The sequence below is a fragment of the Mercenaria mercenaria genome, chromosome 9, assembly GCF_021730395.1.
Source record: "Mercenaria mercenaria strain notata chromosome 9, MADL_Memer_1, whole genome shotgun sequence".
Taxonomy (NCBI): domain Eukaryota; kingdom Metazoa; phylum Mollusca; class Bivalvia; order Venerida; family Veneridae; genus Mercenaria; species Mercenaria mercenaria.
The window spans coordinates 13719007-13736608 of NC_069369.1; the positions used below are offsets into that span (position 1 = coordinate 13719007).

Below are 17602 nucleotides of genomic sequence, written 5' to 3' on the forward strand. Positions count from 1 at the left end.
TACTCAAGGTCAGGTGAGTGCTTGGGGGACACAATGACCCTCTTGCTTTGTAAGTAACGGTCTTAACAGTAAGAGATGTGTAGCAAAAATAAATATTGATGGTAAATTACTTGTTGTTGCAAGCCCTGTATGTTCAATGAAAAGTTTCTCTGTTAACGTCCGACAGGAAAAAGTGGACTTGTTAAAATACAACTCTTGTTGGTTGGTTCTGCACAAAAATATGAATTGTCACTGTTAATTTTATGGGAATTCAGTGTTCATTATAATGGGTAAATACACAACTTATTCAATAGGAATGCAATAAAATGAAGAAAAACTCTACATAAGCCCAAGAAACTAAAAATATAATCAACCCGAATTTCATAGTTGAAAATATGAACACTTTTTACATATAGTTTGTGAAAACCTTAAAATTAACCTGTTTATGCGAATGCATAAGGTTTAAAATAGTATATACTTAATACATGTGTAGCTAAACACAGTATAGATGTGTGCTATCTGACCTGAAAAACTGAAGCCATTTAACAATTAGCTGCTAGTACAAGACATTTAATTATAAAATGTAGCTTTATGTACAGAGTAATTACTATATATTTTAAGTACAGCAGCTGCTGAATACATCTTGAGGATTTTCTATCTTTGAAGTTATTATCCAAAGACAAAATATTTTTGTGAATAATGGGCATTTGGATATCTTTAACATTTTGTACTTATTCCTATATTGTGATTCCTTTATAACCATTTTAACAATTTTCAAAGTTTGCTGTCAGTGAATAACCATGTAAGATTTCCGCCCATTTTGCATAAAGTTCATGCTTAGGAATCTTCCATAGTCGTCTCAACACAGGCCAGCCTTTCTCAGAAGTTCTCAGACAATATGTATTGGTTGGGTCTAACTTATGCTCGTGACTCCCATAGGTAAAGGACTGAGCCAGTCGTGCACATATACACTCCTTGAGTACATTACAGTCAGCAGCTGGAAGTTGTAGTTCCTTTATATATCCAGCCAATGTGTGTCCTGCAACATCTATTGAATCCAGGATGGTGCTTTCAATCATCATGTAGGCAGTAACTATAGCTATTTCATACACAATATACTCGTGCACTAAGTCACCGAAATCAAGAACCCCATGCACGTGAAATTCCATGCTTTTCTCACCTTCAGTGGAAACTTCACTGCCCTTAACAATAATATTTCCTTCATTGAGATCTGCATGTACAGTACCTACAAAAGGTCACACTTTGTTTTAATTCTAGTGAAAACCTACACAAACATTATTCATTTCAAGATGGAAATTTCTCTGTTAAATAACTGAAAACATGTAAACACTAATCAGATGCCTTAGGTATGAAACATAATTATTTCAAAGCTCAGGTTTATAGTCTTGAGGTCAGCACGCATCAGGTGCTCGTTATTAAGAATGCACGTATACCTACTATGGCGTTAGACACAATAAACTAAACAATTATAGAAATAGATTAATACCTTTCAGTAAGTTATTTGCATTTCCAACAACGTTTTGTTTAAACTGTTCTACAACTTCCCTCACGAGTTTCCTGTCTTCTAGATCAACAATACTGTCTATCTTGTCTCCAAGGTTTACCACTTCTCGAAGATTCCAATGTCTGGAATGATTTACCAAACCTGGGTGCTCAAAGTCCTTTGAAAAAAGGAGAAACGTAGTCATAGTTACAAATAAAAAGGTAATTTTCACACAGCAGTATTCTGAACTATAAAACCTATGCATTTAAATCTAAATGTGTATAAGATCACCACTGGCATAAAATGATTCAAATATGGAACAATTTTGATACATACTAGAAAATGTATGTAAATGTGCAGTTATACAACGGGATGGTTTTTACATACACTGATAGTTGCATAATCATATTGATACAGTTTTGGCGTTGTCTTTGTGTCCATCTGTCCGTCTGCCATTTATCTGTCCTTGGTGTAATGGTTAGTCTAATTCTGTTGATATTTACACTTAACGGCTTCCCAACAGAATCAGTCTTAACAGCTTTTTACAGCACTCGCATAAACCACAACAGGCAGTAAATGGCTTCCTTAAAGAATCTCTCAATTTTACTGACCCACCATAAGTTTGACTGCATATGGCTACCCTACGATGCTCACCTTTAGCACGTTGCTTAGTTGCCCAGCTAGCTGGCCTGCCTCAAAACACAGCTGGGATGTGTACGTCTTCCCCTCTAGTAAATCCCCTGGTACAAACTGGAATAACCTCACAAGAAACATGCACCCTTCCTTTCCTACAGATATTCAAAACAGCCATTAAAATATGAAAACTTAAGAGACGAAGTGCTACAGCCATTTCTCAATCAGTTATTTTTAAACTATGTCAGAGCTCTTCGGGTCACTGGTAGAAAAAAGCTACATTTTATAAGAGCCAGAACGAAAGGAGAACATACAAATAGGGTTTTATTTGGAGGAAACTTTCTTTCTCTCAAACGTTTCAGTGAATTGTATGACTTACAACAACTGTTTCTAAACCGCACGCAAGTTAAAACTTTGCTTTTAATATTTTATACATTTACTCACCTGACCTGCTTTGTAGACACTCGGTTGAATGAAATTGCCCGTGAATATTTGGAACCGGGTGTGAAGTAACGATGCCAGCTCTTGAAACCTTCTCAATGGCTGCGTGCATAGCTCCTGATTGAAAAAAAAACAATACATCATACATCCCTTGTTGGGCTTAACGTAACACTGATACAATGCGTTATATTGCGAGTTTCCAGCTTTCCATGGTGAAGGAAGATCCAAAGTGCCCATCCGGGCATTATTTCATTATGGACAGGCACCTGGGTAGAACCATCAAGCTTCCTCACATTAAGAGTTCTGCACCCCATGAGAGGCTCGAACTCACATCGGTTAGTGGTAAGTAATATGAAGTCAGCGATCTAAAGTAGTTACATGTAAATAGTATTAGCGCCTACCAATATCTACATGAGAATGGATTTAATTATGCTACCCTACTGTTTGATCAAACTACCCTGTTTGTTTTTTTGAGATACGTATTTTGCACTCTATAGACATTTATCGTTCTCAAGGTCTCCGACTGTAGTAGTAAAATCTTTCTGACTGTATTTTGAAAAAAAATGAATGTATTATGGGATGGTGATATGTCCGTCTGTCCGTCAACATCTTCCGTTTCAAGACAGCTTTCAAACTTCACATGATGACTTAACGCCACCTCAGGAGGATCCCTATATATATATATACATTTTTTTTGGTAGGGTGGAGTGGGGTGAAGGTTAATAGTCAAAGGTCAATGTGAAACTAAAATATTTCCGGGTAATATGTCAAAAAAAAAAAAAAAATAAATAAATAAAAGCTGCAGATTTCAAAATATACAGACTTACTGACTACGCACCACTTGGGGAAGATGGGTCAATAGGTCAAAGTTCAAGGTAACAGTGTCATGGACACTAAAAGGTTTAAGGCAGTCGTTCTTTTACAAATTTACTGCTATTACTCCACTGACAAGTAGTATTTTTGTATCATTATCCGAAGAAATATAAGTAAACGAGTTTCTGACTCAAAAGGTTACGCTTTCGCATGCTAAATCACCTACCTACAAACTCGACTTTCTTAGAGTCGACTGTGTTTAAAACTTTGAGAACATATCCATCTTCTGAGACTTCTTTGATATGTCTATTTCTGCTGGTTCCATTTACAATCACGCGGATATTGACGTCATCGTAACTTGCAAGTATCGTCTGCTTTGTCGTCTGAAGTCCGTAAAGACGCTGCACGAGCTTTACGACATCAGCTTCCGTTAACAATACACGTTCCATCTGACGAAAATAATGAACACTATATAGTCTGTATCTACATATACATGTAATTAAGTGACGGTATGCTATGCGTGTTTTTGTTACATACTATTACCGCGTCCACTTGTTTCTTTGAAAAACCGGATCAGTAACATATGATCTTGGGTCAAATGGAGCGATTTTGGTGATTTTAGGTAAGAAAATTGTCATTTTCTATTATTTAGAAATTTCTGTCAATGACAGCGTACAGCGCAAGATGTGCTCCGAACATTGCGGAATACTCATTGCTATTTGTTTTCCAGCAAATCTTAAGCACAACACTTCGGAAAACCATGCGAAAATGGCAGGTAAACAATGCGGTGGTACAGGAAAAGCATTATTTCCAGTACGTTCTCTGGCAAACATAGTACATTACCACTTCAATGACACCACTGACACACTCCTGTAACAAGCTTTTGCCATAAACGACGAATTAAGTTTCTTGGAAGACTGATACAAAGGGATTCGTGACCGAACTGATCGGTAAAGCAGGGGCTAAAGGATCTGCGGCTGCAAAATGCAGTAACGTAGGAGCTTCGGATTTTCCTTCTGTGTTCGTTTTCATCAATTTCTACGGGAATATACCTTTATTCACTTAATTTATCAATCAAAACAGTGATAAGTAGTGGTAACACAAACAACAACATAATAAAAAGATGTTTGACGCCCCACTCTGGTAAGAGTAACGCCACAATATGTTGCTACTAAATTGAAGTATACGAACATTGAATAAAACTGAATAAACTAGAGCTATCACTAAATGTGATGAATGCCCCCCCCCCCCCCCTCTCCACCCCACCCCCTGCACGCACTGACACAGTGCATTGTAATCTGACGCACACATGATTGCATAATAATATGGACTGTATGTATAAAGACTTTATGTATATAGTATAGTAAAAAAAGTCCCATAACTCTGCAGAACATTTTTCTGAAAGAACCAAACATACAGCATGCACAAGTATATAGTATAGTAACAAAACACGAATTCCCGTAACTCTGCAGTTTTTTTCTGAAAAAAAAAGTAACATGCACCATGCACAACTACTGTTGTTACCGATCACTTGCGAGAAGTTTCATTAAATTGTGTCAAGGAGCTGTTGCTGCACAAGATTTTGTCTACGGACGGATAGTCAGACATACAACCTGAAACCAGTATATACCCCACCCCCTCCCCCTCTTACAATTCGTTGTTCGGAGGGTACAATAATGATATACCACGGCATTTTTACCTGCTGTTTTCGCATTTCCGAAGAAATTGAGATAAGGGCTTAGATTTGCTTGTAAACAAATAGCAATGGGTATTCTGCAATGTCCGGAGCACATCTTGCGCTGTGTGCCGTATCTGACATTAATTTCTAAATAACTGAAAAAGACAATTTTCTTACCCAAAATCACCAAAATCGCTCCGTTGGATCCGAAATCATACGTTACTTAAGAAATATCAAGGCCTTTGAGTGGTTTATCGTCTTATCTACCACGGTTCAGTTTTCAGATGCGTAGGGACTGAACCACAAGGGCGTTAACCCGAGTGGTTAAATACCGACCGTGGTAGATAAGACCATAAATCACGAGAAGGCCTTGATTGTTTTCATTCTGACATGTTCACTGACATATTTCAATAAATGCTGGACTTCATCCCGAGGAGTAATGTATCGGACGTCATGTGACAATTTGATTACTCCACATGCAGCAGTGTCTCCCAAATGTTAAATAAACTGGGATGACGTTCGCTTGAACACAGAAGTTCAGATGCCAGGCTATTAATCTTCTACAAAATTGTAAATGGACTGGTTGCAGTGCCCATGCCCCCTTATGTTGTACCCCCTACCCGCTTCACAAGACACATGCACCCCTTGTCTTACAAGCAGATCATTACACCCTGTAATTATTACAAAGTCTCCTTTTTTCCAGCTACTATAGTTCTATGGAACTCTCTTCCAGCCGAGGTTGTGCAGGTCCCTTCCCTGAAACAATTCAGACAGGGAGTGACCAAATGTTCTCACACGATATAATGTGAAGAATGTTGTTTTTAATCTCTTTTAACTGTTTATACTCTTCTTTTTAATAACACTGTCATCTTGATTTTTCAACACTTCACAAGTACGTTAGTATTACTTTTACCCTCCTGTACAATTCTTCTTTTAAATCTCTCGCACAGACACGCACCTGCACGTAATACTCGGAAAGAGGGCATGGCAGGATAGATAGATAGATAGATAGATAGATAGATAGAGTTAGAGAGAGAGATAGATAGATAGATAGATAATGCTCTGTTACCAGTCCGCGCGTCAACCGTTGTTTATCGCAGAATATACATAGCTTGATTTCCTTCTTTGTTTAACGATGCGGTTTTTCCAAGTAACGATTGGACACGGTGATAACGATTGTTGTTACACACATTTACACACGGTCTGTAGGACTGGCCTAGAACCTGTATCAAACTCTTTTTTGTGTGTGTGAATAAAGATCTATAAATCATGGGCGTAGGAGCGAGTTTAACTTTGGGGGGGGGGGGGGGGGGGGGGCAAACCTTTTCGACCGGCGGGTTGGGGGGGGGGGGGGGGGGGGGGGGGGGGGGGTTAGCGCAAGGTATCCTCAGTGCATTATTCGTGACAAAGCCTCAAAGCCTTGTACAGGGATTAATTTGGCCATAGGCCCCTCAAACCTTTATGTTATAGCAATCATTGAGTTATTCTGATGATACACATACGACTAGGCACTGAACTGTCATAATCAGTCATATTATGTATTGTTCTAATTAAGTGTGCCATTTTTTTACATTCTTCTGTTGAAGCCCTGGACATACAATCAATTAGCACTGCATTTGTCTAATTGTGGTATAAAGTTGTGGAAATATCATTTCCCTTGAATGGACAATGAAAAACAAAAAATACATAACGTTTACATGCGTAAACAGACTTAATAGTTAGGCCTACATTGATTTTGCAGACGCTCAAACCGGAACTGTAGTGATTGCGCTCAATGATATATTATTTTTATACAATGTAAACGATTCTTGGCGTGGCGCGTACAGATTTCAGTACTCACACTACGGAAAGAGACATTTTAGTCAGAATACAAGGGAAGGCCAAATGCAAATCAGAAATCAGGTTGAAAAGAATTATATGATGCTAAGTAAATGTTATATTAGACTGCAATTTATATCTCTTTTCCAAAATATTCGGGGGGCCAAACTATACTTTGGCCCCCCCTCTCCTAGCTTTGGGGGGGGGGGGGGCCTGGCCCCCGCTGGCCCCCCCTGCTCCTACGCCTATGTAAATGCCATGCTAGGTATTAAAAGAAACCCTGTTTTTTTAAAGCTGTTTATAATGTTCAACTTACTAGCTGAAAACTCCATATAACAGTATTTAAAGGCACATAGGTGACAAAGATATTATAAAAGTTTAAGAACTTACTTGTATTTAACTGCAAAAAATGCACCAGAGTAATTTATCTCCTATCATGTATGAACGCCCCCTATTGTATTCAGCCAATATGGTTGTTTACATCGGATTTACCACAGTGTCCAACCGTTACTTTGAGAAACAGGATCAGTAAGGTGTTATCTCGGATCAAAACGAGCTGTTTTAGTAAATTTAGACAAGATATTTTTCTGTCATTTAGAAATTATTATGAAAGATGGCATGTAGCCGTAGATGTGCTAATGATATTGCGGAATACTTTTTGCTGTTCAATTACTTCTGAAATCCATGCAAAAATAGCTAATAAACAATGCCACGGCTCAGAAAAAAAAACAACATTATTTCCGGTAGGTTTTCTGGAAAAATACAATATTATCATTTCCATGATAGCCTGATACATTCCTGTAACATGTTTGTAACTGTTTACACAAATTATTATTATGGATAAAACATTGTGAAAGGTGCATGTCCCATAACTCCAAATTGTATTCTGGCAAAGTTATGCCCCTTTTTGGACTCTGAAAATGCAGGTTAAAGTGTTGCATCTCCAAAAACTAAGGAAGGTACATGTTTGAAACCTCGCACAGGTGTTGATTCATTTTCACTATATCTTTGTTATTACTTTAATGAATTGGATTATAACTAAAGTTAGTTCTTCCACATCAATGTCCTTATCATATCACACAAGGTTAATATACACTGGCTCAAGTATTTCATAAATTATATCTCCTTTCTACTTAAAATACTATTCCACTCTATGATCTGTTATAAATGAAATACTTTTGACGATATTAAATATAGTCATCAACATTGAAGTCATTAAACACTCCAGTGATAGCTCCAGCTTCTTCAGATACTGACCCTATTTCACAATCCAGCACCGAAATAGTCGAGCGCCCTGTCCCCTGTGAAGCTCTTGTAATATAACTAGCCAATGGAATCCTTATTTTTGCAATGTGTGTTGATCGATGTAGTCCCTTATAATTTATATTGTATGTATCTACAAGGCCAAATATCAAAGCTCCAATCACTTTCTCGCATACTAGCAACAGCGCCGCTAGAAATATTCAGAAAATGCAACAATATTCGACACCTATTGAATTATATATGAAACTTGGATTCTTAATGAAATTGTCAGAGAAATTATTCGGAATACTGTAGTATGTAATCATTATGTTTAAAGATTTTTACTTTATTGTTTTCCCGTTAAGCTGGAAACAAGTGAGAGAAGAGTTCAAATATGTACTCTCCCAGTCGCAGACACTTGTTCTCTGCAATTCCACTGCCTCGGTAGCCTAGTGGTAGAGCATCCGCTTCGAGTGCGGGAGGTTGTGGGGTCGATCCCCGGCCGCGTCATACCAAAGACGTAAAAAATGGTACTAGTAGCTTCCTCGCTTGGCGCTCAGCATTATGAGGATTGCGCTAGGACTTGTCAGCTCGGTGTCAGTATAATGTGACAGGGTGGGTATCATGCCACGTGTCTACGGCGTGATATTCCAGTGAGGCAGCACTATAAAGTTGGGCATTGTGCTCACTGCTACAAGTAGACACCGTCGTTTATATGACTGAAAAATTGTTTTAAAAGACGTTAAACCAGAACACGCACACGGACACGCACACTGCAATTCCATGCCACTGATGTAAACACTTCAGTACAGTTTGATGAGGGGCTTTTGTTTTCTGTTGAATTTCGATCAAATTTGTAGCATTCTGTACTAAACGGCTCTCATAGCGTAAGTATGACACGTATGACACTATCAAACAGCAACCATTTCCTTGTAATTGGTGAATTGTCATTGTAGGCATATGAAATAATTGGCCAAAAATGGCTATTCGGCCATTACAACGCATTACGGTGTGTCCGATTCCGTTAGTGACCCATTACCAACTTTTAGTAACATCTCTAAACCGATAAAGCGGGACAGATCTACCCATCATAAAAATCAATAAAACCAATAATCCAATATCATCGCTACCGGACGGATTCGTTGATTTCCGTATTAATTGTTGTTGTTGTAGTACCACGGGGGAAAATCGATAATTAACAGCTTTGGTCATTATCTGATGCATTTACAGGCGGTCGGTTTGCTAAACGATATACTTGAATGAAGTTTTAATAATAATTAAAGTGAAAATCGGAACAAGTCGAAAATTTATATAATACTTTATTGTCAAATCAAAAGTAATATTTAAGAATATGAATATGCTATCTAAAATATTTAGAAATCGTTACATTTTATACAACGAACACATAGATTCACTTTATTTTTAATACATAAAACATCATGCTAATATATATCTATGTGCAGAAAAGAAATATTTACGCACAAGAAACTGTCTGAAAATAAAAACTATATTCATGAATATGAATATGTTATATAAAATATTTAGAAAGCGTATATACTTCCTCTATACGCGCTTTCTTTCACATATTATAAACATTAGAATATGAGCTTTTGTTTCTAAAATATTTTCAAAATTCCAAATCACTAACGCTTTTCGATTTTCATCGTAAAAGGTAGTAAAACAGCAAATTCTCATGCATTTCCGTAACATAAAGTTTGCCAGTAAATTAAGTTTTGAAGCCTTCATAAGAAATATAGCATTTTTTCCCAAGATATCTAAAATGCTTTTTTGTTGTCGAACGATCTGGAGGCCAGCCGCTTTAAAGAAAAAGAAGTAAAGAAATAAGACTTATACTTTTAAAAGGAAATACTTAACCCTTACCATGCTGGACACGATTGGTTCTTCCTTTGCGATCAGTGTAGATCATGATCTGCAATGTCTGCCATTCAGCCAGTAACTTTTTGGTATGTACCATTTTCATAATTAATAGTACTGTCCAAATTGAAATATAGACCAGTTCATTATTGTAAGTTAGCATGGTAAGTATTAAGTTTCTTATATCATGCCTAAATAGAAAATTAATATCATATTTGCGCGACTTGAATAAGTACTGCTGACAAATACTACTACCATAGTATACTTTAACTATAAATATATTGTTACAGGAAAAAATCAACATTAAATAACAATAACTTCATCAATATCTCAATTTTAGAATAGCAGACTCAACTGAGTAATAACTTAAGTTTGTTTTTTTTTGTGATATTTGGGCCAAGATCTTTACTCAGTAAATATTTACGGAACAACTCTATTAACGATGTGAATTCTAAACTTCATACTGTCATGCGATTCATGAAATAAGGGTAAAAATCGTAAAAACAAAGTTCTGGAAAGAAAGGGAAAATACTATATTAAAACAGAAGAAAGTGAAATATATTACAACGAAAAACCATAAAACCATAAAAATACCTATCACTTGTAGTAATCGGGGTAACATATCTTTGTGACCCGGCTTGAAACAACACTGAACGGATATTGTTTACCCCTAGGCAATATTGTAATACACAATAATAGTCAAAGGGTAATTTTAAGATTTTTGTTACAATTAAACTATTTTATGCCTGATGTGATTATGTGCAAATCTTGGGACTAAAACATATAATAGATATCGCAATTTTTAAAACGAATGATTAAAGAATGTACCAAAAACATGCATTAATGTAAGAATACAGAATAATATATACAAAGGAGGTTCGGAAAGAAGGAGAATTATCAGTTCATCAAGGCTATCTTTCAAATTAAAGTTTGATCATATTATGAATAATAGAAAATGATTTTTTTTGTTTCAAAATTATTAAAAAAATCCCATATGAAGAAAAAAAAGATGTCCGCGTCGGAGATCGGACCCGGACCACCGCGGCAATAAAAATGTCACCAGCGGCAAAAAATAATATAGGTATCTGGAAATTAATCATCGCTGTATTTCTTAAAAATGCTTTGAAACTCAATTACTGACAGACTATATTTTACGGAAACACATGAGAATTAGTTGCTTTAAGTATTTTTTTTTGCGATGAAAATTAAAAGCATTTGTATATTTTATAAATGCGAATTGAACACTAAATCCTCCATAGCGTTATTTTAAACGACAGCAGCTCTAGGTTTCGGCGTTTCTGAGTTCAACAATTAATTTGTTTTAATCTGTCTAATTACAATCTCAGTTTTTTTGTTGTTTTTTTTTGTTGTTGTTGTTTTTGTGGGTTTTTTTTATATTTATTATTTTTTTGTCAATGTGAAGTTGCCTACAATCCATAGGCTTTGAGCTATAACAATTTGTACCGACAAAGTCAGGCTAGCAGACGACAATATTTTCCGTAACAGCTTCCGAGCACTTACGGATAACGGCGGAAAAAGCCGGTTTTTTTAAGAAATGTTCACTGCACACACTAAAATGCAAAAAGGACCAAACAAGCCATTATTAAATTTAAAACAAATAACACATAACGAAAACTGAATAATTTTTCTACATTTTTAGGGGTATCGATTTTTTGATTATTTGCGGAAAATATCTCGTTCTAGGCTTTTCATTTACATAAACTACATTTCCCGGGATTTTACTGGAGTAGTGCCATACGACCGTTACTTTGAAACAAAGACAGCAATAGAAACTCGATGTTTAGTAATTTTGTGTTGATTTGCTCCTCCGTTTTCTGACTGTAGAGCAACATATCAAAAGAAACCTATAATTATGTTTTGAACAATATGTTACTTTATCTTTATCTACACCATGTTCTTGTCGTGATAACTGCATTTGAAATGTGCTGCATTTTGTATGTTTATATGAACGCATAAACAAGATATCAATGGATAATATCGAATGTTTAATTAATGTCTAACCCGATTCGATTTTACATCGTATACATAGCATAACAGTATGGAGTTGCTGCGCTATATGAGTTTTGTTGTTTTGTTTTTTAAGTAATTTGGTTGACTTACTTTCTACAATATACTTTTCTTTTCAAAATTATACCACAAGATTCCAAAAAATGACAAGAAAAAAAGTCAAGATTTCTTGTTTGAATATTGAAACTAAACAAAGAAACAGACTACCAACGTCTGATAAAAGACAATACGACAAGTAAAAGGCCAGAACTTCAATCACATATCAAAAAGGTCAGCGCCAGTCAAACATAAGAGACATTCAGCTTTAATTTATTTTCGAGACCGTAACAATTCTGTTCCTTTTCTTTCGAAATATTGTTAAATAGGCCTACTCTCATTTACTGTAAATTATTAAAATATTGGATATTACTCTATTTCATACTATCGAAAAAGTTACAATGAAAAATGTTACTGTCAGTAAATATGTAATAAATTAAATAAAGATTCATAAAAAAACAGAAAAAGAAACAGGAACAGGAAAACTAGTGACCATATCAGACATTAATTTGCGCAGTGACTTTTTTGACTTACTAGCCCAGTAAGCATGTGTTGAAAATAGACCGGTCATATATCACAACTATGTATATGTGATTCATTTAACGTATACTATAAATTCCTTCACCTTTACTCTGCTAAATTTCTAAAATGAACCGGTCCATCGTTCAATTTGGGCAATACCATTTATTATTCAAAAGGGTGTTCACTGAAAATATACTAACTGAATAGCGAACAGTACAGACCACGGTGCAGGCTAATCTTGGTCTGCACTGGCCGCAAAGGCAGAATAACTCGCCGCCAGCAGACTTAAGGTTAATGTTGGGTTACTATGCATGGCTTTCTGGTGTCAAAGAGATGTTGTGTTTGTAACCAAGTCAAGTCTCGGGAAAAGTGCAGTTTGGTAAAGTTTAAAGCCCAGAACGGACATTAAAGGAATTAAACATACCGTAATGCGTTGTAGTTAGTTTATATATAATTTATTTTAGGTCGATTGTGAATGAAGTTCTACAACTTATATCAATCACTCTCGACACCTCATTCCTGATGGAATGAGAGAAGAGGCCAGTTTCCCTTTTAATGCTGAGCGCCAAGCAAGGGAACTACTGGTACCATTTTTAGTTGTAGTTGTATCCACTGCCCACTGCATTGGAATCAATTTTGGTCGATTATTTTCTATGCCTGCAATGACAGTTCATCGGTTACGAGGAGATGGTTGTTGTCTGATAATGTCATACTTACGCTAAGATGCAAACGTAATCTAGCCCGTTTTGTACACACATTCTACTATCTTAATACTGTATGTGAGTAAAGGTCATCTGCTAATTAATTTTCTATTTCGGACGGACGCACGGGCGAACAGCCGGACGGACAACGCCAAAAGTATATCCCACGTTATATGCTGATATAACTCGTGACCTAATCCATTTGTATATGTTACGTTTTGTGTTCATATGATTATTTATATGCCTTAATAACAAATACAATAAAATAGTATCAAACTAAACAAGTTTTTAAGTACATTTGTGTAACTATACCTTAGATTGACCCTATTTATGAATCTGGTATTGTGTCCTTTCTCAGCGGGTAGTTATTTTATCTACACTGTCTTGTCTAACTTGTTGAAAATAGGATACATGCCCTTAACGCGTTTAAACCCCCAGTTTTCTTTATATAGGTCAGTAAGGTCACTGACCGTTCCAAGGCGGTGCCCCTATTTTCAACTTGTTTTTGTCCATTTCGTATTTTATGTTACGTATATTGTCTTTTATATAGTTGGCGTTTCTTCCCCCGCCCTCGCCGTCTTGCATTTACGCCCACTCTCCTTTTCACTATGAGTGAGGTTAGATGTCCAAAATATCTTTGGTCGCCGACCGGCCCTGGTCAAGACCCCACTGTGTTGTTTTTTTCCTGCGTGTTTGCTCTCTTCGTTTGCGAGGCTGTCTCTCTCCCTCTCTCTCTCTGTCTTGGGTGGTGTCCCACTGGGTTGTTTTTCCTGCATATGCTTGTCTGTTTTTTTTGCTCTGTGTGTGTGTGCGTGCGTGCGTGCGTGCGTGCGGTGTAGGGAGACTCGGCTTTCTCTGCCTTGTCTTTTCCAATTTCCTCAACGCCCCTACCTTTTTATCTAGCCCTTATCCTTTTTGTTTTTTTTTTCATATAATTAAGATGTACTTGTTACCGTTTTTGATTTTTGAGTCGTCTGCTCTATTTTCCGTTAAAGTTTCTTTTTGTTGCAGGCCTACTTTGCGATGCATGACTCTATGGCTGTGTTTGAGGTGCTCTGTACTTCCGGGAAATCTATCCTTACCTTTTTATTGGCATATTGCATTAAATTTACATCTTTACAGGCTGAGGTTAAATTTAATGTACATCTAGATCTACAGTGTACTGCCCAACAAGTAAGCCGAGTATGATCGGGAGGCGCTTGTCTGGGACAGACTGTTAAGAAAGAACAAGGTTAAAAATAAGTACAGTTTCTAAGATATAGATTAAAAGGTTACAGTAGTCAGCCTCTTAGTGAATAGAATCAAACTTGGGCTGGACTGTATGTGTAGGGGGGAGACCATTCCAAAAACGTATTGTTCTTTGAAAAAAAAAAGAGTTAGGATGGTATTGCAAGTAATTCAGGTGCCTTGTAAGTATGAGATGGCTATGGTCAACTGCAATAAGACTGTACTTTACTTTAGAAAATATAATAAGGGAATTTCAGTGCTGCGTTGTTGATTGCCCATTGCTTAGTAGATGACCCCTATTGTTTTGGAGTGAATAGGTCAAAGGTCAATTGTCACAATGCCACGGAGACTAGTTTCTGATTAATAGCTTGATTTATTCAAACGCGTTTGTATAATCTGTGTGACTGCTGATGAATTTCCATAATTATTGTCTTGACTTGGTAGGGGACATAATTATAAAATTGTTCACAACAATATTTTGTTTGAGTTTTCGCCCATACCTTGCATGTGTGTATTCGATATGGTCCATTTGGAAAACAAAATTATTCTACTCTATTGCACGTGCAATTGAAGTGGCATAAATATCCGACTTAGAAAGAATTTGTAAACATATAAGGCTATATACTGGGGCTATAATTAAAAATATATTGCAAACGGTTATACAAGTATGAAATTTTCAAGACCATGTGAACGTCATAAGGGAAGTCAGACTACACATGTATCTTTCAGTCAAGACGGCCGCAATTTTCCAAATGTCTGCCCAATATTAGTTACAAACTATACATACTGATAACACTGAACATTTCCAAACTGACTGCAACGAGGCTATCAATGTGTAGAAATTGTATGATACTGATTTTAAATAATATGTTACAATTAAGCAAAAGAAAAATAAGTACACTGTTTTGAGTATACACATAATACTGATAAAAAGTTTACCGAAGTGAGTAATTTATACGCTGTATATTGGATCATCTTTATTCTATGCATTAATAGTATATTAAAGTATACCTCATTACGTAACAGTCTGGTGACCAATTTACTACATGAGTTCAAAGAAATTTCGCCAGGGCAAATGCTTCCTTTCTTACAAGTTGATTAATATATACATTTTTTTCTCTAAAAGCATTGTTTCTTAACATTATGCTATCTGGACACGAGAGTGAATTAGTAAAACCCTTTTCATTGCACTATAACTACGTCAGATTCGGGGATGCATTCTACATTTGTCGCAGAATTATTTTTATATTCATATAAAAGAGATTTTATGTTGATTCTTTCGCTAAATACGTAGATAGATATTTTTCTCGGTTGTAATCTAAACATGGACAATCAATATTTTGCACCAATTGTTGATGCTATTTATCCCAGGGACTCCAGTTAAACAGGTGAATATAAGTTTCAGTATTTGTTTTGGATTTAGCCCTCTTTATACAGATAATGATAAGTTTAAAAATTGTAAAAGTGTTTTCAGTTACATGGGATGTACCCACTGCTAAGATATTTTACTCAATTTACTCCTAGTAATTCATAAATATTTTTAATTGAATGATACTTTAAAGATACTCCCGCGAGAAGGTATATCAAGGTTATCATGACCATGCAGACTACTTTGAGATACATGGCAAGTTTAGTGTTAGTCATTTTACAGCTGAGTGTAAGTGACAGAGAAGGTTGGATAGTCCATGATAAGCAAGTCTTAAAGCCCGTCGGGACTGAGTTGCTTTGATACTTTTTTGTTAGTCTATTTTGTTCGGAGCCAGCCCGCTTAGCTCAGTAGGGAGAGCGCAGATCTACGGATCGCGGGTCGTGAGTTCGAGTCCTGGGCGAGGCGTATGTTCTCCGTGACGCTTTGATAAAAGACATTGTGTCTGACATCATACGTCCTCCACCTGATCCATGTAGGGAAGTTGGCAGTTACTTGCGGATAACTTGTTTGTACTGGTACAGAATCCAGGAACACTGGTTAGGTCACCTGTCCGCCGTTACATAACTGAAATACGGCTGAAAAACGGCGTTAAACCAAAAACAAACAAACAAACAATTTTGTTCGGATCCTTAACTGTGTTTTCTTCTTGCTCTCCCTTACCTACAATTCGTTATTTACTCGAAACACATTGCATTGTGGGGATAACTTTTATTTACACTGTCCTGTACCTTTGGGACATGATGGGCGCTAAGAGTAAGGCTGTAAGGTTTAGTGATTAAACTTTCGGCTGGTGATTTTACCACTGACCATTCCAAGGCGGTGACTCACTGTGTTTCTTTCTTTGTACTTGTTGTCTAATTGTTTTACCTTGTCTAAGTATTTTCAAGAAAATGACAGTTATTTACATATGAGTGTGACGCTGTGCGAAAACCAACATCATCAAGGACCCAGGTCAGTGCACAGCCATACGGTATCCATACTGTTGTTTACCAATTTCAGCACTTGTATGTATGTGATAAGTGAACAGTATGCTTTCAGGTCACACTACATGGATGTGCATATCCGTGCTGGTCGCAAAACCATCATGTTGCTTTTCGTAACGCGGAACTCTTATCTTTGTATACACTGCTGTTTTTATTTAGGGCGTGGCTATTCTTAACCAATCTATTGGATCTTTTTTGGCTACTGATCATTTTTCATATATCTTTTAAAATTTCCAACAGAATAATTCATTTGATAATAGTTTGATTAAAGCAATAGTTTTTTTTCTTTAATCAAACTATTACATATCCCATTTTATCGTATTCTCAGGGTTTCACATATTCTAGTTTTCGTTTTGCCTTAAAGTTGTCAAGTGATGTAATTTTTGTTATTTTCTAGACATCGTGGTAATTTAACAAGTTGTTTGTGCTGAACGGTCAAATCTAAATTCGCTGGAATACGAGAAACTCTTAGGCCATTTCTGAGGTTGGGAGTGGTATCAAATACTGTATCAAAACAGTTAAATGGGATAGAACAGGGTTAGAGTCTCACTGATGTCAAGACCACACCTTCCCATATGGCACCAGTACGGGCTTTTACAGAGAGTCGACTCTGGAATGATCTCATTAAGTTTTAAGCTTTCTTAAATAAATTTGTATGAACACAATTTGAGTGATCATTTAAAAAAAAGATCA

The 17602-nt window shown here is 36.4% G+C and overlaps 1 protein-coding gene across 1 annotated transcript; it reads right to left on the reverse strand.

Annotated features, from left to right (window-relative positions):
* Positions 1 to 328: 328 nt before the first annotated feature.
* Positions 329 to 7349, reverse strand: LOC123547744 (hydroxylysine kinase-like). The gene is made up of 6 exons (XM_045335001.2): positions 7257 to 7349; positions 3597 to 3819; positions 2561 to 2674; positions 2138 to 2271; positions 1487 to 1661; positions 329 to 1225 (listed from the first exon to the last, which is right to left on the reverse strand). The coding sequence occupies exons 2-6, from the start codon at positions 3817 to 3819 to the stop codon at positions 744 to 746; spliced, it is 1128 nt and encodes a 375-aa protein (XP_045190936.2). The 5' UTR covers positions 7257 to 7349; the 3' UTR covers positions 329 to 743.
* Between the last annotated feature and the right edge of the window lie 10253 nt (positions 7350 to 17602).